Raw genomic sequence first — 21722 nt, 5'->3', positions numbered from 1 at the left:
CGCTCAGATCCACGACTCTTGAGCTCGAGAAGAGCAGACCGAGACAGAAAGACTGGGTTATAGCTTCAGCTAAAAATAAACCCCCCGTCTCTAGCTGCTCGTGTCTGAATGTAGTTCTGTATGTGGAACGCAAAATAAATGAAGAAATACATTCTGGCTGCAATCATATGTTCAAGGTCTCTAATTGGATTTGAGAAGAAATGATCAAAGTTAACATATATGCATACTTATATATCACAAAAAAGTACTTTTTAAAATTGTATTTAACAGCTTAATAACAATAAAATAAGCATTCAATAAAAAGGCGCCCAGGTCACATTGATCCAGAACATTATAAAGGGTTAAACAAAATCAAATCAAAAGGTTTTCAAAAATAATGCTATTCATTTATTTGAGTTGTACACATCTGGTTTTAAAAAACAGCATCACTCTTATTAACATAATTATCATAATCAAACATTATAAAAATCACAAGCCTGTTTATGTTCATTTTTTCACTTTTATGATGCATATATGTTTTTATTATGTGTATTATCAGTCTGCAAACAAAAACAAACAAAACAAGACAAAAATAGAGTTAGATTGACATAAACCCATGTTAATACATCATATCTATACACATCAATCAAGAACTAAAAGTACCTGAGGGTTTTGCTTAATTCCATTCATAGTTTCATAGATATCTTCACATGCAACCATGTCGTTTTCCCATTTGGCTAAAACAAATAAAATGATTATATCAATAAATGTAATAATACCAACAGTTTACAGTGCAGGTCTGTGAAAGCTGCAAACATGATAAAAAAGTACTGTTTTGTTTACTTCCGGTCATGGTTTCATAGAGATCTTCACATGGGACCTCATAATCTTCCCATCTGGCTAAAAAGAATAAAACAAGTATATGAATAAATGTAATAATAACAACAGTTTAATAGTGCAAGTGTGTAAAAAGCTGAAAATGTGATAAAAAGTACTGTTTTGGTTATTTTCAGTCATGGATTCATAGATATTTTCACACGAAACCTCATTGTTTTTTGCATTTTCCTATAAAAAAAAAAAGTATATAAATAAATCAATAAAATCAACACCCGTTTAGTGAAGGTTTATGAAAACTATAGATGTGATAAAAAGCACCGGAGCGTTTGGTTTATTTTCAGTCATGGATTCATAGAGATCTTCACACGAAACCTCATGGTTTTTTGCATTTTCCTAAAAAAAACGAGCATAGAAACAAATGAATAAAAGCAACAAGAGTTTATAAAGTGCATGTTTATGAATGCCACAGATAAAAAAAAAGCACCTGAGCGTTTGGTTTATTTTCAGTCTTGAATTCATAGAGATTTTCAGACGTAACCTCACCGCTGTTCAAAGTTTTCTATGAAAATAATATTAATATTGATGAGCAGCGATCAAAGCAGGCAGTATATGGTGACTGTGAACTCTGTTTCACTCACTTTGAGCAGATGCTGTTTGTTCTTATCATCATGATGAAGACCTGAGGTTTCTGCTCTTTGTTCTGGACACGCACACACACACACACACACACACACACACACACACACACACACACACACACACACTATACTGTAGTACTGTACAAACGCTCACATTGCTTTGTGTTACTAAGGAGATGATTAGACCCCTCACTTCTCTTGTTCCTTGCTCTGATCAGGATCACAGCTCCACAGACCGGAAAGGCCAGCATCGGCCCCAGAATGAAGAGCCACAAAAACGTCCTGGAATCAAGTCACAAGAGCCGGTGAGTGATCGGCCGCCAACGACCGCTTCGATTAAACGAGTCGCTCACCTGTCTTCACCGGGAAGCGTGGGGGTTAAAGAGGAGGTCGGTGTACAGCGGGTAATATCCGGGGCCTCCATCACAGTGAGGTGAACGGGCATCTGTGAATCGTGATCGGAGCAGCAATACCATCCACTGTCCTCTTTCTGCAGCTTCCACAGCCTCACGCTCAGAACGGCCCCACCGTCGGCGTCCACTGCGGTCCTCGCTGGATCTGCTCCATCTCTCCCAATCCTGTACCAGCGTGAGGCTCCGTGACAGAGGACGGTGAGGTTTCCTCCTTCGTAACCGGACACGCTCTGACTGGAGACACGGAGCTTTGCTTCCGCTGGACATTGAGAGAGAAGGGAGTCGTTTACACATTCAGGGATACGGGAGGAAAAGCGGGTTTATAAAGCTGATACCTTCTGTGACCTGCAGGTAAAGATGCGTGTAAGGATCATATCCTGACAGGAGGACCGCACACCAGTACGTGCCGGAGTCACCCACTTCAGCTTCTCTCAGCGTCGCCGTGAACACGTTCTCTGTTGGTTGGTCCACGACAGACAGTCTGCTGTGGGATACGGCCTTACTGAACATCCAAACACCTCCAGAACTCACATATTTGTTGTCATTGACATATTTATTGTCATATAAGCAAGGGATTGTGATTGTTTGGTTTTTTTGGACAGATATTTTACTGACTGTATAGATGTCTTGAGTTCCTGTAAAAGAAAAATGTAAAGTCATATGTTCATGATAGGAAACAACGTGTTGTCTCAAATGGGAACAAATCTTGGTCGAACTACAAGGTGTGCCCCAAGGATCACTCTTAGGAACACTGCTTTTTCTGTTCATGTAATTAAAATGTCAAACTGGTGACTCTGACATATGTATCTAAATCTGATATTTTCAACAAATTCAGTTTTCTCTTCAGTGACTTTAATATGTTGCAAGATAGGCTTAATAAACCTTTGCTATATTATGGTTTGTGTGCTGTATCATGATAAACTGGTCCTTTGCACAAAAATAAATATATTTGTGTATGACTTGATTTTGTACGGTCTTTTAAAATCTATATTCATAACACTGATATCACAATTGCTTTTCATAAAGTCTTGGTAAGAAACTAGCATCACAACAAAACTTCCTGCTTTGATGTCGTTTCTCAAACCACTTCAAAATATGGTCTTGCTCCACTTAAAGGTATAGTTCACCCAAAAAAATGTAATTCTGTCATCATTTACTCCTTTGCTAATCCTAGTTCCCAGTCTGTACTTGTTCTGCCGAACACAAAGGAAGATATTTGAAGAAAGTTTGTAACCAGGCTCTGTTGGGTCACCATTGACTTCCATAGTATTTTTTTTGTACTATGGAAGTCAATGGTGACCAAAACAGCCTGGTTACAAACTATCTTCCTTGGTGCTCGGCAGAACAAATAAATTCATTCAGATTAGGAACTACTTGATTTTTGGGTGAACTATTCCTTTAATACGGTTTATAATAGACTTTATTGACTGGCTTTTATGTTTGTTAAACTCCAATAGAGTTTTAAACATAATAACACAATAATTGTTAGGAGTTATTCCTAATAAACTGAATTCTATTGAAGTGAAATGAAAGGGTAATTTCCCTTTAAGCTGTGAAGTCGTTCTCTGTCGTCCGTAACAGCCATCAATCATCAAGGAAGTATATTCACACATAAGCATCGATAAACATTTCATTTGGATCACAGCTTCATGTATAACATCTAGAAGTGTGCATAAACTACAAGAACATTTATAAACCTCACATACACCAGAACAGATAGACTTAAAACACCTTATTATGAGATCATTTACAGAAACACATATCCTGCGCTGCTTGTTCTTACAGATACAGACACTGTTTTATTAACTTAGAATCAACTGATTCACCACGAATGAATCAAACTTCACTTTGTGAACCAAATTGGCCAATTCACTGAACAGTCCTGAATGATTCCTTTTATATATACACCAATGAATCAGTCAGGGACGAAATAACCAACACAGACCTGGTAAAAAACAAGTACACTTCCATAATGTCATTAAAGTGCTCTATTTTCGAGTATTGTATAAAAGATGGTTTTAAGTGTGCTACAAGTGGAAAGTAAATACATTTTTAAAAACAAAGATAGTATGTTAAAGGCGCATTTTATTTAGTTAAAGTTAAGTTTAGTTAAATTAGTGCACAAAAATAGAGCGCTTTCATTACACTATGGAAGTGTGAGAGCCTCATTAGATCAAATATTTACTTCTTGAAATCTTATTTAAGATGCATCTGTTCGGTTTCAGCTGAAAACCCATTAAACGTTAAGTCCTAGGCGACGTTATAATAATAGAGTATAGAGCAGAGTCAGAGAAAGCCGCAGTATGGGGTGTTTTCATACCTGCAGTGTGTGTGAGGAGGAACACCAGCAGCAGAAGCTCTATCTTCATCATCATCTCGAGTGACAATGAGCCGATCTTAGTATGATCATAGTATATATATATATATATACACGCATTCGAGGGCACAGCATTTGTGCCACCGCATTTAATATGCATATTAATATACATCTTCTCCACAATGCACAATGTTATTATAGTTAATATAATACTGCTGAATGTTAGGTTAATGCAAAAATATAATAATGCAAGACTATATTCTTGTATTTGGTGTGATTTGCATGTGTTCCTATTTCCTTGTTGCGGCTGATGAAGCTGTGAGTGGAAACATCTTCAGAGCAAATTTCACACTATACTATTTAAGGACCTGAGAGATCTGTATATGATGCTGGCTTTCTGTGGGGTTCAATTATTTAGCCACAAAACGTAAGGGAGTAATTTTATTATATATATATATATATATATGAATGTGTGTGTGTGTGTGCGTGTGTGTGTGTGTGTGTGTGTTAGGGGCCAAAAAAAAATCTCCTATCCTGTCTGAATGAAGTCTGTTCAGCCAGAAAATGATCTGAACTCTGAACATCTGACTCCTGTCATCCAGTTTTATTCTTTCTTACACTGAAGAGAGGCTGGTAATGAGGTCTAGGTTGTATTTTCTGTATTAACTTGGTTATCTTATCACTTATCTAGACTCTCTATCGCTGTCTGTGGTGGCACTTTCTTAAGAACTAAGTGCTGACTTCCTGTTCTGGCCATGCCATGTTAAGTTACCCCACTTACACTGCGTTCATGAAGCAACTGGGCAGACTGATTTAAAACTGAAAAACCGTCAACCAAACAGGAAGATGATTTTTTTAAACACTAGTGCTTTAGACTAGAGAGGAGAAGCTTCACATGAAGATGAAGAACTTTAAGATCTACAGAATACGGGTTTGAGTTGGGACATCATCCACACAGACAGAAACAAACAAGGATAAATTCTCAAGAACTAACAAGATAATTAACAATCAATAATCACACATGTTGACATGTTTCACTATTAGAACATTTCCTTGCTAATGTATAAATCCCAAAGTGTTTTCTTAAAGAAAATCCAGTTTCTTAGTCTTATCGCTTAAGAATGTTACTACACTTCAAACGTAGGCCTGTGGTAAATTGAACTGAATGGGTATGATTTGGAAAGACACACACCTCTTAATAAACAGCTAAAAGAAAAACCAAGCCCTGAGGTCAGAAGAAGCGCCGCTGGACTTCACAGACAGTTCTGGGCAAGTATTAAGAAAACTGTTTCCTGTAAAGTGGTGTTATTTGGGATTATAGTGTGTTTGAGTCTCTAAGCCTCTGCTCTGTTAACACTAACTCTCTGCTGTCAGGTTTCTCTTTTTATTTGTTAATTGTGTTAAACACATTGTGCTGGTAGAACACACTTACTGTTGTTTGTGCCGCTGCGTGTGATATTGATGAAATAATGATTTCTTTCTTTGTCAGATTCGTACAAAACAAACTCACCTTGAGGTGAGCACATTTACATTTACATCACATTTTCATTATTTGGTGAACTATTCATTTTTAATAATGTCAGCAAATGAATGAAAACTCAAAAATAATGACTTATCAAATGGAGCAACATTTTCAGTGTTTTGAAAAAATTTTTTGAAAACATTTTGTTTAAAAAAATATGTTTACACAAGCCAGATCTAACCAGAGTCTCATGTTTAAAACGTTGCATAGATTTCATTCCACAATTGTGCAAATTCACAAAAAAAGGCAAAATGTACACAGTGTATCCAGACATACACAGAACATGTGAAAAATATATATATATATATATATATATATATATATATATATATATATATATATATATATATATATATATATATATATATATATGTGTGTGTGTGTGTGTGTGTGTGTATATATATATATATATCATCTTGTGCAACTTCCCCTCCAGCATCAGGTCAGATCAGACCTAAAAACCCCACATGTAATAATCTAGAACACAGTCTAACACTTGATGGCTGCTCTGTTAATTCTTCTTCATCAGTTAATAACCTAGGTGTTCTGTCTGACAGCAGTCTTTCCTTTGAAAACCATGTTTCTATGTTTCCTATGTTTTTCCATCAAAAAAAATAAATTTAATTGCGTCCTATGCTCATAACGCAGATGTGTTAATTCACAAGTTTATGATCTTGAGGTTAGATTATTGTAATGCTTCTTTTTAATGCATATTATGATCATATTAGCCCGGTTCTGTTAACACTGCACCCTATCAAATATTGTATACATTTTAAATTCTTGTTAATTACTTAAAAAGCACTGAATAATCTCACCCACAATCTGGAATAATTCACATCATTCACGTTATTTCTTGTCAGTTTAAATCTAGATTAAAGACACATCTTTAAAACCTAACCTACACATAACACTAATACATTTCTAATATGTACTTCTACGCTAATTTCTATGTTAATATCAGTCTGTTTCTTTCTTATAACCTCCCTGATTCAGTCCGTATCCAGATCAGACGGTGGATCAGCTTCTAGAGATGATGTCTACAGCCCTGACCGTAAACAGAGACCAGGACATCTAGATGAGCTCCAGGTCTTACATGGACGCGGCTGGGATTCTAATTGTAAACTAATAATTGCCATTATACATTACTGACTGTCACGGTGTGGTTAGCATGAGAGCGAAAACACGAAACGAAAACACTCTAATCTTCTCAGGGATGAAATAAACAATATCTTTAGAGACAGGCAGGCAGGACAAAAACCACATGCATATTAAAGACGAGAACCGACCAATACACAGGATCAAACTAGAACTTAAATACTAACGGGAAATCACTAAATTAACTAGACACAGGTGAAGACAATGACACAATTAACAAAAGTAGGTCACACGTGGCACACGACAAAAACAACAACAAAAAGAGTCCAAAGACGTGACACTGACACTTTTTAGAATAAACGTTAATTTCTCTTTAATAAATTATTATTTCAGTCCAGTGATGAGTCCAATGATGAGGGAGTCTAGAAAAGCAGAGACGATATGTTGATATGATGCTTCTTCTACGATATATATATATATATATATAATAAATAACTTTTTAGATAAAGTTGAAAATATGGCTGTGAGGAACGTTTATGCACTCTGCGCTGCTGTAAAGACTGTAGTCTGGTCCTTCTCATCTTTACTTTCATCCATGTGAGATTCAATATGATGTGTAAACTGATTAAAATCTACTGATACAGAAAATAGTGAGCTCACCTGATATAGATTCCCTAGTGAGCCTGTGGAGTAGATCGCTTCGTCGTCTCTGGGAGCTACCTGTCGCAAAAGTTAAACACAAGCCTGGTAAGATGTGCTGGAAATCCATGTACAATACTTCATATTATGCAGGAATAAGACCAAAGATAACCCCAAGAAAACAGAAGCAAAGCAGATTCGAGTGCTATTTAAAAGCAGCATAGTACTTCCTTCACATATCTTACTGCTGTGGAAAGTTACATAACACATACATAACACCTAAAGCACACACACATCCTTGAGCATCCTTAATCAGAACCCACATAAGCCAGACAACACTATAGACAAGGTAATGAATTATTTAAATATACATTATGGTGAGATATAATTAAAGCTCATTTACTCTCAGATTCCTTGGGCTGGTATTTCTCTGCAACACTTGCTCTGTTGATATGTTGTTAAAAAAAAGCTAGAAGGTGTATTGATAATTTCATATTAATTGTAATGTTGACATATTGACTGATTTGACTTACTGGTTTTGTACAGCTTGATCACAATCCCAGCACTAAAGAGCACTATCACAGTTAACACAGTGATGAGCCAAAGTAATGAGTGTCTCTCCCCGGAGCTGCAAGATGAAGTAAGAAGTGATGTGGCATGGCCAGAGTGAGGTGGAGATGGAAAATAAACAGTTTGGCGTGAGTATGTCAAAGCTTTGCAGAGATACAGCCTCAGTTTAACTAAAACCACTTGTTAGGGTGACCATAAGAGGACGCCTCCTGGCCAGGATTTCTGTATTGCCTAACATATCTAGGTTTTGGCTTTGTTTGCGTGAAGAACGATCGGTGTATGACATCGGCTCCTTATGTTTTCACAACGCTCTTGAGGTACTTTGAATCAAAGCAATACAGAAATCCTGACAATGACGCATCGAGGGAAAAATGGCACGCATGATCACCCTATCATTTGTTGACATGAAAGCCACAACTTCCTGCCAGCATGATCTGAAGATAGTCTGAGTCACATCTGATGAAAATTAGATGAACAGTCTACAGTAGGAGAGGTTTGACAGAGTCTGTTTTTAACAATACAAAAATCAGTTTGGCTGACTAAAGTAAAATTGGTATTTGTTCTTGGCATGACCCAAGAAATGTATTGAGTTTATTACAAAAGCCCAATTTATTCAAATGTGAAATTTTCTGTGGCAAGATGTTTGTGAAGATATAGATCAACTTTTGCCAGTGTGATCTGAAGATGATCTGAGTCAGACAAACTAATTTAACTCTATAATAAGTCTATGCAAACACATTCATGATTCTAAATGTAGATGAACAGATTCTTACCGATTCGTTTGAGCAGATCTGAAGCTTCCTGTGGCTTCCACAGAGCCAGTGGACCTGAAGGATCATTTAGAGTTCAGACAAAACAAACAATAAGTCCAACTCAAATTTAAAAAATAGTGGGATGTTTGTTTTTTATTTTAATAAAATGAAAAACTAAAAACTTTCAAAATCACATTTTATTCAAAATAGAAAATAATTTACACTTATCTACTAAATGAGCTCATTTCAAATTTGATGCCTTCCACGGGTCTCAAAAAAGTTGGCACGGGGACAACAAAGTTGCTGAAAAAGAAAGTTAATTGACATCAGGTCTGTGTAAGGGAGCTGTAGACGACATGGAGACAGGTCACATGGTCTAGCGTGCTTCTAAATGCCAGTCCTATCCATTATCTGTAACATGATTAACTCTAAAAGTGATGTCTTACAAGAAAAGATAAGCAGAGGCTCTCCAATCTGTGAAAGAGAGTGTAACAAGATGAAATACTTTAAAAACAACGTTCCTCGACATCAAAAGACTGCTAATCTCATCATCTACAGTACATAACATCATCAGAAGATTCAGAGAAACTGGAGAAAGATCTTTGTTGGACGCTCGTGGTCTTCAGGTCTCAGACGACACTCATCACATGATTCAGACATTACTGAATGTCCAGGAACACTTCCAGAAACCTCTGTCGGTAAACACAATCCTCCGAGTCGTCTGCGGATGACAACTAAAGCTCTATCACGATAAAAGGAAGCCATATGTGAAGACGGTCCAGAAGATCGTCGTGTCCTGTGGGTCGAGACTCAATTAAAATGGACTGTTTTAAAGTGGACAAGTGTTCTGTGGTCAGACGAGTCCAAACTTGACAGACGCCGTGTCCTCGGAGATCTTCAGTGTGTTATCAGTTGAGTTCAAAAGCAGCATCTCTGATGGTATGGAGGTGTATAAGTGTGTACTGTATGAGCAGCTTCATGTTCTGGAAGAAGACACTATGAATGCTGAGAGGTATATAAAGGTTTTAGAGGAACATATGCTCCCCTCCGGATGACGTCTATTTCAGGAAGCTCTTGTGTGTTTCAGAAGGACAATACTAAACCACATCCTGCAGATATTACAACAACATGACTTCATAGAAGAGTCCGGAGCTGAACTGACCCGCTGCCGTCCAGATCTTTCACCTACAGAGAACATTTGGAGCTTCATTAAATAAAAAATACGTCAAAGACGACCACAAACTCTTCAGCAGCCGGAAAACTACATCAGACGAGAATGAACAAAATTCAACACCAAACAGAAACTCATAACCTCGATGACCAGACGTCTTCAGACTGTTCTGAAAAGAAGAGGAGACGCTACACCATGATGAACATGACCCCGTCACAACTATTCTGAGACCTGCAGCAGACATCAGACTTCAAGTGAAGCTCATTTTGTGCAGAACATTGAAAAAAATCTGCTATCTGTGTTCTACTGTGAATAAAATATTGGTTCATGTGATTTTAAATTATTTTAGTTTTCATATTATTAACGTAAAAAAAGTCCCAACATTTCTGTAATTCGGGTTGTATTATTTCAGATGTGAGTCTGGAGCACAAAAGCAGTCAGAAGTAGGTGTATTTGTAACAATAGAAACAAAACACTGTATCTATTTTTTTTTTCTTTTTAATTAGTACTCTGCATCGCTAAGAATTTCATTCGGCCAACTTTAAAGGCAATTTTCTGAATATTTAGATTCTTTTTTTGTACCCTCAGATTCCAGATTTTCAAATAGTTGTATCTCAGCCAAATTGCGTCCTAACCTAACTAACCACACATCAATGGGAAGATGGTTTATTCAGTTTCATATGATGTATTCATTTCAATCTCAGAACTTGTATGCTTTTGTGGTCCAGGGTCACAGAAGTGAAGTTGTGTTTCGCGGGCTGGCTGGAGGTCGTCTCAGGTGTGCTGCTGCTGCTGGTTTCTTCTCTGGTGGATACGGTGATATGAACAGGCTTTTGTAGCTTCCTCACTGAGCACCAGTACCATCTCGTGTTCTCCTTCTTCAGTTGGCTCATGATCACAGTCACTACTCCATTATCATTCCAGATCTCCACTGGCGCTCCGTCCAAGAATCCTCCTGGCTCTAACACACAGTTCCCTGCAAGCTTACACCATTTTATATCAGTTTTCTTTGGCAAATGATAATGGCAGAAGATGGAAACGCTATCGGCCTCAAAACCAGCCAACATCAGATCCCGAACGTAGAGAGCAGCAATACCTATAAATGAACAAGAAGATGCTGATGTTCTGTGAAAAAAGTCATTCAAATGATTGAATTATTATGTCTAGTCAGTTTCACCTGCCGTGACCTTTAAGCTGAACTTATGGTTAACAACAGACCCAGATCTATCTATTCCACACCAGTACTTTCCACTCCGGCTCTGCTGAAGATTCTTCATATCAGTAATCACAGTATTAGTAGATTTGTTATCAGAAACAGAAACTGTCTTGTGTTTCTGTCTCCCATCTGAGAACTCGCCAGTAATCTCCAAAACTCAGATATTTAACATTTTGGACATAAGCACGGGATGATGATAGATCTTCTTTCTTGGACAGACACTTCACTGACTGTTTGGACATCTTGTGCACCTAAAGCGGTGAGATAAATACGGTTTAAAAACAAACGTATAGTCAGTCATACATTCATAGTCAGGTTGAAACACGTTTCAATAAGATGAATGAAAATCATGATCGACTCACCCAAGATGTAGAAGAACATGCAAATAAGGACCGGGAGAATCATTGTTGACGTGTGAATATGACGAGGCCGGCGGATGAAATGAGTTTCACTTCTAGCATTTCCTTTTTTAGCATTTCAGGCTTAGGAAGCAATCTCTAATGACTTCTCTGATTACATTACATTTGTATTTATTAATTAACATATTCTTTGTATGCAGTGTCTCCTACAAAGGAAGTCCTGGTTAACATCAAAGCGACACAAAGGATGTTCAGAGCTGTTTGTCTGACACAGACCACTAAACGGCACTAAAACACTTGGTATAGATGCACTTTTACTCAGTAATTTCATTTAAATATTTTCACCAATAATTACATTCAATTTAACATAAACTATGTGCCTCTATATATCTAAATATATAGAAAGATTGATATAAACTGTATATATATATATATATATATATATATATATATATATATATATATATATATATATATGTGTGTGTGTGTGTGTGTGTGTGTGTGTGTGTGTGCGTGTGTGTGTGTAACAGTGAAACAGGAAACCACATTTTTTTTTTCTATTTAGATTCTTGTGCCGCTAAGATTATTCTTTTAAATTCAGTTCAGACTAAACACACTAATCTATAATTTTTATAAACTTCTTTAATGTTTCTGAATGAACTGTGTGGGAAATTCTTCATCTGTGTAACACGGAAAAAAAGAGAGAAATGAACTAAATTAGAGTAAATAACAACAGAATCTTCCTTTAGAGGTGTGAAGTTTTCCTTTAAAGCACTGTACATGTAAAACCTTATTAACAGATAATAGATACACCATATCTGGAGCGTTCCCTTCAGAGATGATCTGATGATGACGATGTGACACATGACAGTGTTTCTTAAACATTCGTCTGCAGGGAAATTAGTCACAAAGGGACCAAGAACACTTGAGTTTAGGTAGGTGTAAAACCGGTGGTAGTCATAGCGTGAGCGTGAGAACGAACAACTGGACCGTCTGCATCACCACGGATCACCACTCAATGCTTGTGGTCACCTCACTTCCTTCACGACGTGTTTTACACTGCACTGGTGAGAATGATGCACGCTCCTCTGCAAACCTCATATTTCAAGGCGTTTCATTAAGTCTGTCTCATCCTGTCAAGGTTAATGGAGAAAATCAAAGCGGGCTGCTGAGGGCTGATGGGTAATTTCAGGCTCTGTGGGTGGTGTGTAAGGCACTGTAATAAGATTCCCATCGTATGTGGATCACCAAAGCCTGCTGAGATTCAATAAGACTGCATCAGTTTTAGCTCTTTTTTTTTAACTGCACATTTTCAGCCAAGTTTGCGTGACAGCGGCGCTTTTTAAAGAGCTGGAGCTTCCGCTGGTGAACTACAGAGAAAGAGCGAGTCTCTACTTCCTAAACATTTATTTTGCACAGCAGACCTGCATGATTGCTCTGTTTCTCTAGTTGTTGGAGCGTCTCACTAAAGACACACGGCATGTCCTCCAGCACCTGTGCATGTTCCCCAGTGACGTCTGAAGGAGGATGATGAAAGATCCCAGGCTTTCGTGTAAAGGAGGGTACTGAAGGCAGAGCTGCAGACTCTTACACGCTTTTGTCCTCAAGCTCTTAGCCGTCTTTCTTCCTGATGTATAGAGTTGTGCAGAAAACCTGAAAACTCATTCAACACTGGCTCCCTCCAGAACTTCCTATGGGTTTTAATAATGGGGCTTTTCAGGGGTTTCTGCAGTTTTTAAGAAGATATACTTAAGGTTTTTAAAGTAAAGGAAATTTAAGAATAAACTGAACATAAAAAAGCCAATAAAAGGGAACAAAACATGTCAGCATGTGTTGTATGAATATAAACATCAGCTTCCATCAGATCTCCAGGACAGGAATCAAGTACTGTATTCCCGACCGCTGGACCTTTTTACTGTATTTACAAAATGTGCTGTTCTTCTCCAGTATTGCCTAAGAAGGATTAAATGACTTAAGAAGTCTCGTTTCTGAGGAAGTGATCAAAATCATTAAAACAAGCTCAAATATTTACCAATGGGTTCAGAAAAATCTACTTCATTCAAAGGGAAGATGAGCTTTTTACAGATGCTTGTTCTTGTTTTAAGCATAAATTACAGTAAAGTACAGTCTCTTGATTTAGGGATATTATATATTTGTTCAGAAAACAAAGTGCATGCAACATTAAACTCCTTTGTGATTTTAAGACTTTTTTTGCTCATCAAGTGAAAGATCTGTTTTGATGAAAGCAGCTCAAGCAAACATTTCATATCACAAGTCAAAGTAAACATGAAAATCATTTACTCACTCTATGTAGTATGAATCTTTCCAAACTCATACTTTCTTTATTCTTTGCAGCATGAAAACATTGTTTTTTTGAACATTTGAACAAGGATGTCTTGTTTGGTTCATTGGGGTTATATTTTTATACGTTCTGAGCTCCCTGCTGAGACAGAAACCTGAAGCGTGATCCGACAGATTGATCTGCTCTCATTAAAGTCTGTGTGCTGCGTGGAATTAAGTCTTCTCTAGGAAACACAGGCTTTGAGCGATCGGCGTGTTCTAGGTCACTTACTAAAAGCGTGCTCTGGTTCTGTGCGTCAGAACTCTCTAAAGTGAGCGATCGCCGGGTTCAGGCCCCGATGAACCTGTTCAACCTCTCTGGGACTTTCATCGACAGGAGAACTGTTCAGTTAAAACATTGACTTTTGAGACACAGTCATAACAAAGCGTTGTTCAAATGTTTTCATACACTTCGTGTGCTTAACTCTTTGCTTACAATTTGTCCACTGAAAGCGTTTTCAGAAAGATTTTCAGCTGAACGGTTATTAATCGCTTCAGTCCCTCACAGCCTCATTCAGATTCCTGTCAGAAATGAAACGCTCGACTCGGACCGTCATCTATTAGTCAAGTCATGGTTACAAACAGAGGACGGACATCTCCACTTTAAACCATTGAACTGCTTTAAAACAACAGTTCAGTTCATATCCTGTAAGTTAATATTACAAGTTAGACTTCATTAATTGGTCTGGTTTATTAATTAAAACCGTTCCAAACAAGGTCCAGACGGGTCACTGGTGTTTTGCTCCTGAATGAATCCTTGTTTTGAACAAATCGAGTCAATGATTCAAATGACTCATAAAGACGGTCACGTGTCGCCTCCTAGTGGTGACGTGTTGAATGAATCACTGAAATCAAAGTAGAAGAAACACTTGTGCTTTTATCAGCTTTATCATTTGACGTGGACCAAAATCTCTCGGTTCACACCAAATCTCTTAATTTATTAAAAAAATGCTTTAAAAGAGTTGAATGATTTTCTACATCTATGTGTTTTTTTTCTATGCATTAGCTGCTGCTCAGGAAAGATTTCAGATTATGCTGAAAACAGAAAACCCGACACGTTTTTTTTGTGGAAACTGTGATGCGTTTTATTTTTCAGGATTCACAGACGAATAGAAAGTACAGCATTTATTTGAAATCAGATCTTTTTGGTGACGTCACGAATGCCTTCGCTGTCACTTTTGGTCCATTTAATGCATAATGAGTAAAAGGATTAATTTCTTTTAAAAAATCCTGAATCTTTGTACGATTGTGCACGTGGTTTAATTTCGGAGTCATCTAGAAGCTGCACAATCACATCGACTAGAGCGTTCTGGTCAAATCCTTCGGCAACACGATCACATTTATTATTATCATATAAAAATATAGATGGGAGGTGTTACACACGGAGACAGACAGGCCCGTCCCATCATGCTACACAGCTGCCAAAGCCAATAATACTGTCAGGATCAGGGCATCGACGCCAGCTTCACACACACTCACATCTAAACACAACGCTTCTCAACATAATAAAGGGTTGTGTTTGCAATACTTCATCAAATAAAAAAAAAAAAAATCTATACACATACATTTATATTTATATATATATATATATATATATATATTTTATACATTTATAAGCAAGGCATATTGTGTTTACGATTGTCATATTGGTTTACATGGCTGGCTTCCTCGTTTTTAAAAACTGATTGACATTAGAGGAATAATAAAATATTTTAAACAATAAAAAAAAAACAAAAAAACAACAGGCTGTTTTTACAAAGGTACAAAAGTGTTGGAAAGCTCCGTGAAAGCAGCTCCGCTTCCTTCAGGAAGTCTTTAATACTGAGTCTGATTGTCCTGGTCGCTGGAGGTCAGAGGTCAGAGGTCACCGGTCAGGGACAGGAGGAGCGAGGAGAGCAGGACGCCGAGCGAGACGGAGAGCGGGCCGAGCGCCGACGAGCTGATGCTGGACAGCTTGACCTCGGAGTGCAGGAAGGCCGCCAGAGGCACGTGAGACACCAGGGTCGGACTCGCCGAGTTGATCAGAGAGTCAATCTTCTCCGCCTCTTTACTGCAGGCTTCGATCTGAGACGGCACAAACAGGCCACGGTTTCATATTTTTAGAGCGACGCGAGGAACATCTGGAGCGTATGATGCAAGCGCAGGAAAGAGTCCTCTACTGTTAGTGTCAGACCACTACTGAGTGCACTCGTTTCTACTGTATAGAACACAGCGCTGTAGTCTGAACTTCTGCTTTCATTCTTTTCATGTATTAGAGTCAAATGTTTTTACAAAGGGGATTCTGGGAACCTCTCATTTTTGTCACGCCATTAATCAGAAAACACTGTATTTTCAAAATTGCTCGGGGAATAAAATATTGTATATAAGTGAGCAAACTAAATATGAACAAATCCCTCTGAAAAAACCTTCATTTACTTAATTTACACAAATAGAATAAATAGATTGGACCATTTACCGGATGTCAGCTCATTATATTGCTTAGATTTTTTTTTTTAATAATTTAAAAATATTAAATATTTATAATAAATTACCTTATTTATATATATATATATATATATATATATATATATATATATATATATATATATATATATATATATATATATATATATAATATATAAATAATTCTACATTTATTCTGACAGAACACACACAAAAAAATCATCCCTATAAGGGCTATCGGCCACAACATGAAAATAACATCCCTGGTTTTCAGATTTCTAGTAAGAGCAGCAGGTTAATACTCCTGTTGACACAGAGGAGCTCTGATGAAGACGCACCTGCAGAGGAGTGGGCTGCTGATCGACAGGAACGATGAGGAACACCAGCTCAGAGTCGATGCTCAGGTACCCAAAGATATCACACTGAGGAACAGAGATGTGCAGCCGCAGGATCTTCAGGATATCATGAACCGTCACCGGCTGATTCCGGTTCAGCTGAACACACACACACACACACACACAGACAGAGTTTGAATGCTGCTTCACACAATATGAATTCATCTCACAGCACACACAGCTTTCTTTATCTCTTTTATGAGTAATAGTAACAGCAGGGATTGCAACATTTTATTCATCAGTGCATCATCGCAAACGTAATTTATGAAATGCAGCACCTGTGACAGAGATTTTCTGAAATGTTTTTCCTATAGAAATGTTTGTGATCTGCTGGGAGATCTGGACAGGCTGATGTAAAGCGTGCCGTTCAGGAGAAACGTGATCATGTGGGAACAGTGAGCTGTTAACTGAAGCACACTGCCTCCTGCTGATCTCAGGGAGCTTTACCTTAGCAAAGCTGTTCATCTGTGCTTTATTCCAGAGGATCTGCAGCATTCCTGCACACACCGGACAGCAGGCTCCTGCACACATTCAGCTCTGTTAGTGTGACACTAATCATATCCCTCAGAGAGTGTGTGTGTGTGTGTGTGTGTGTGTGTGTGTCTCACCGGGCGGTGTGTGTGTGTGTGTGTGTGTGTCTCACGGGCGTGTGTGTGTGTGTGTGTCTCACCGGGCGGTGTGTGTGTGTGTGTGTGTGTGTCTCACCGGGCGGTGTGTGTGTGTGTGTGTGTGTGTGTCTCACCGGGCGGTGTGTGTGTGTGTGTGTGTGTCTCACCGGGCGGTGTGACCGGGTTGCAGGAGCGGCTGGACAGCGGTGGACAGGGAACGGCGTTGCAGCCCGAGTCTGAGGTGAACTCTGACACGACGCCGACCGCATGACAGCGACCCTGATAGTCCACAGCCACACGGTCTGAGAACGCTTCACACACCGTACTGTAGGTCTCCCCATTATGACCACACACCTCTCTGGGCCTTCTGCAGGCGTCCTGAACACACACACACACACACACAAAAATCATACACATACTTAAATTACACCAGAAATCCCAGCAATTACAATCAGCCTGTCAATCAGAGAGATCTCTGTGTGTGTGTGTGTGTGTGTGTCTGTGTCTGTGTCTGTGTCTGTGTGTGTGTGTGTGTGTGTGTGTGTGTGTGTGTGTGTGTGTGTGTGTGTGTGTGTGTGTGTGTGTGTGCTGTACCTGACAGTGTCCCATGTAGGCCAGGTTCTTGATCCGCTGCTGCAGCAGACACAGGTTGGTGTGTTCTATGTTGTCGGTGTCACAGACCGGATCCAGCTGGTTCTGATCACAGCCGGACGGACGGGAAACACACTCATACTGAGGACAGGGATATTCTGACAGCTCCGTCAAACACACCTGACGCCTGGGAACACACCTGTGCAGAGAACACACACACACCGTCAGACATCACAAACAACAGCTTTACTGACAGCTACACACACACACACACACACACACACACACACACGTTTTTGTGAATTGTTGTGAGGTGTTTTTATACTGTACAGACTTCAAACTTTATGTTCTAGAAAAAAGACATACATAAAAGCCAAGCAAAAAATGGAATATAATACCATAATAATAACAATATCTATCCATCTATTATATTATTAATAATAGTGAATATAATACAAATCAAAATTATATACAATAAATTATTAAAAATATACCCCAGACAATCATATTATTTCCTCTTGTATGTGGGGGTGTTTTGTATCTATTTCTACACATAGTTTATCATTTACTATTAGATGTACATTATATTCATTAAATATTCTTAAATAAATTGAGCTGACATGATAACTGATCCCAGAGACATCTCTTTAGGGTTTCTACTCTTTTCCATGAAACGTTTAATTCCATTACATCAGGAACAAAAGAAAACATCAGTCCCTAAAGATTCATATTCTTCTTTATAATATGTGCAGATTATGTGCATGACTTTTAATTATTAAAACTCTTTAATAGAACCAATATCAATGCCTTACCAAAAATACTGAAACTGTCTGGTTTTTATTTATCCACTTTGAAAGTGAAACAATACATGTGTTATAATAATATTAGATAACGCACATCACTTTCAGGAGCTCCGGTGTAAAGCGGATGGGTTCTGCTCATTGCCTTCATGTGTTTTGAATTGCATTTTTCAGATAGTTTCCCAGGACAACGGCACGGTCTCCAGGACTTTTGAAATCTCTGAATTATTAATGAGGGTGTCCAGGAGCGCTCTCGGTCCGGCCTGCAGAGGTCAGACGCTTCAGAGCTCCGGCGGCAGCATCAAAGCACCTCGCTCAGATGTTTAACATCAAGGCTTCGCCATTTTATCATCTTGTTTACAAAGGAACAAACATTTCCTTTGAAAGGCGAGCCAAGGAGATGTTACACAACGTGCCTTACATAAGACAGATGCTGAGAGGCTTTGCTTGAGTCGGAGACTTCTGTGTTAATTTAATCTTATCCTGGACGAGAATTCAAAAGCCCTTCAGTGACATCTGAACAAACACACACACACAGACGAGCGTGAGCTGCTGAATAAACACACACACACACACACACACACACACACACACACACACGAGCTGGAGACTCCACACACACCCTGCTGATACTGTATTACACGCATTCATATTTCATCATCCGTCTTCATAATTAATAGTCATAATAATACTTCTTATTTTCAGCTGTAGCAGTTTATTCTGTCCACTTGTTGTACGTGACGCTCGGCGCTATGAAACTAAAACAAAACACTCTCTAATATCTGTGTTCTTCTGTTCTGAACAGAGTTATAAACACAACTTAACACTGATTTCTAGTCGTGTTCTCTTTTGGAAACAGTTTCAGTTTCACTATGAAACCCAGCGTCTCCAGAACATGGCGCCCTCAGCAACACTACACACAGAATAATAGCTCCGCCTTCTTTCTTTGGGTGGAGTTATGCAAATACCCCACTCTGTGATGTAGAGAAGTTCTACTGTTATTAATGATTATTGTTGTTCTCTTCTCAGACTCTCTGTAACGCTCAGCCCGTGTAATGTTTTAATGAATGAACCTATCTGAGAAGTGTGTGTGTGTGTGTGTGTGTGTGTGTGTGTGTGTGTGACGTAAGATCCTTCAGAGAAACAGTGTCCTGCTGCCGGACACCTGAACAAACACTCCTCCGGCTTCACACACACTCACACACACACACACACACACACACACACACACACACACTTGTTTAATAGACGTGTGTGTGTGGATCAAACTGTGAAGCGTGTTTCTTTGCTTTCAGATCACAGTTTTCTTCTTCAGCACAGACGCTGACACACTGCTTTCTGATAAAAGCTCTTTCTCATCAGAGCGATGCTAAACTATGCTTCTGCAGGAATTAGATTGAATATAAAATCTTTATATGAATATAAAAATGTAACAGTAATGATTCCAAACACAACTAAATGCAGTTTCAACTAAAGATGACTTCAGGACATTACCTCACATTACCTCATGAGAGAGTAGTTTCCTGTGAGGTGTAGAATAATAACACACACAGTCTGTACAGAATAAAACATTACACCTATGAAGAGTCCTCATAAAACATGGAAACACAGCGTGTGTGTGTGTGTGTGTCTCTCTCTCTCTGTGTGTGTGTGTGTGTGTGTGTCTCTGTGTGTGTGTGTGTCTCTCTCTCTTTCTCTCTCTGTGTGTGTGTGTGTATTTCTCTCTCTCTGTGTGTGTGTTTCTCTCTCTCTGTGTGTGTGTGTGTGTGTGTTTCTCTCTCTCTCTGTGTGTGTGTGTGTGTGTGTCTCTCTCTCTCTCTCTCTCTCTCTCTGTGTGTGTGTGTGTGTTTCTCTCTCTCTGTGTGTGTGTGTGTGTGTGTGTGTGTTTCTCTCTCTCTCTCTGTGTGTGTGTGTGTTTCTCTCTCTCTCTCTGTGTGTGTGTGTGTGTCTCTCTCTCTCTGTGTGTGTGTGTGTGTGTGTGTGTGTGTGTGTGTGTACCTCTCTCTCTCTCTCTCTCTCTCTCTCTGTGTGTGTGTCTCTCTCTCTCTCTCTGTGTGTGTGTGTGTTTCTCTCTCTCTGTGTGTGTGTGTGTACCTCTCTCTCTCTCTCTGTGTGTGTGTGTGTGTGTGTGTCTCTCTCTCTCTCTCTCTGTGTGTGTGTCTCTCTCTCTCTCTCTGTGTGTGTGTGTGTGTGTGTCTCTCTCTCTCTCTCTCTCTCTGTGTGTGTGTCTCTCTCTCTCTGTGTGTGTGTGTGTGTGTGTGTGTGTCTGTGTGTGTGTGTGTGTGTGTGTGTCTCTCTCTTTCTCTCTGTGTGTGTGTGTGTGTATTTCTCTCTCTCTCTGTGTGTGTGTGTGTGTGTGTTTCTCTCTCTCTCTGTGTGTGTGTGTGTGTCTCTCTCTGTGTGTGTGTGTGTGTGTGTGTGTGTGTGTACCTCTGGCTCCTCTGGCAGGGGTTCGGGGAGCAGGGGTCAGTGCTCCTGCAGGAGCCGAACACAAACTGGTTGTCCTTGAAGCCGACGCAGCGGGCGACACAAGCGCTGGGGTATGTTCGTCCGTTCCGAGCACAAACCGGCACGAAGTGATCAGCGCAGCCGCAGGGAAGACCTGACAGAAACACCAGCGTCTCAACAACACAGATCTCACACTTCACTCACTTCATCCGGCTATTTCACCGCTTTATTTGCTGCACTTTAAAAATGTAAGGAAAAAAACATTACCTAAAAAATAGAACTGCAGAATATAAATGTTTTTTTTCCTTGCAATTATGAGTTTATATCTCATAATTATCATAATTTTTTGTCTCAAACACAGAATAAAAATAAAACGAGTTAACCACAACTTTTTATCTCATTCTTTCAGAAGCAGAAACTTCATATGTGAGATAAAAAAAAGTCACAATTAACTTCAAAATTGCAAGAGAAACATTACAAGAATATCTTCTTTCCCGTACTGACAGATCATTCCACTTGTTTTAAGCAAAATGCACTTTATTTATTTATAAGACTAAATCTCTTAAATCGTATCTAGTAAAAGTTTTCAT

General features: G+C 38.9%; 2 protein-coding genes across 2 annotated transcripts in view; both read right to left on the bottom strand.

The window, feature by feature from the left end:
- Positions 1-171: 171 nt before the first annotated feature.
- On the bottom strand, positions 172-8119 carry LOC122330196. The gene is made up of 12 exons (XM_043227059.1): positions 7974-8119; positions 7462-7521; positions 2203-2502; positions 1808-2126; positions 1648-1736; positions 1455-1516; positions 1301-1375; positions 1135-1209; positions 975-1044; positions 823-879; positions 643-716; positions 172-180 (listed from the first exon to the last, which is right to left on the bottom strand). Exons 3-12 carry the CDS (start codon positions 2375-2377, stop codon positions 172-174), a joined length of 1005 nt encoding a protein of 334 aa, XP_043082994.1. The 5' UTR covers positions 2378-2502; positions 7462-7521; positions 7974-8119.
- Positions 8120-14906: 6787 nt separating this feature from the next.
- reck (reversion-inducing-cysteine-rich protein with kazal motifs) overlaps positions 14907-21722 on the bottom strand; it is a 34559-nt gene continuing 27743 nt past the window's right edge. Inside the window, exons 16-21 of the mRNA XM_043226461.1 lie at positions 21115-21286; positions 17888-18083; positions 17461-17671; positions 17133-17206; positions 16629-16784; positions 14907-15912 (exon numbers count right to left, since the gene is read on the bottom strand). Of these exons, the coding sequence (XP_043082396.1) occupies positions 15706-15912; positions 16629-16784; positions 17133-17206; positions 17461-17671; positions 17888-18083; positions 21115-21286 (1016 nt within the window). The 3' untranslated portion in view covers positions 14907-15705. The remainder of the gene's footprint in view (positions 15913-16628; positions 16785-17132; positions 17207-17460; positions 17672-17887; positions 18084-21114; positions 21287-21722) is intronic.

The sequence above is a fragment of the Puntigrus tetrazona genome, chromosome 24 (genome assembly GCF_018831695.1).
Source record: "Puntigrus tetrazona isolate hp1 chromosome 24, ASM1883169v1, whole genome shotgun sequence".
Lineage (NCBI taxonomy): Eukaryota > Metazoa > Chordata > Actinopteri > Cypriniformes > Cyprinidae > Puntigrus > Puntigrus tetrazona.
Note: the sequence above shows the minus strand (reverse complement) of the source record. Positions and strands in the feature narration are given on the sequence as shown.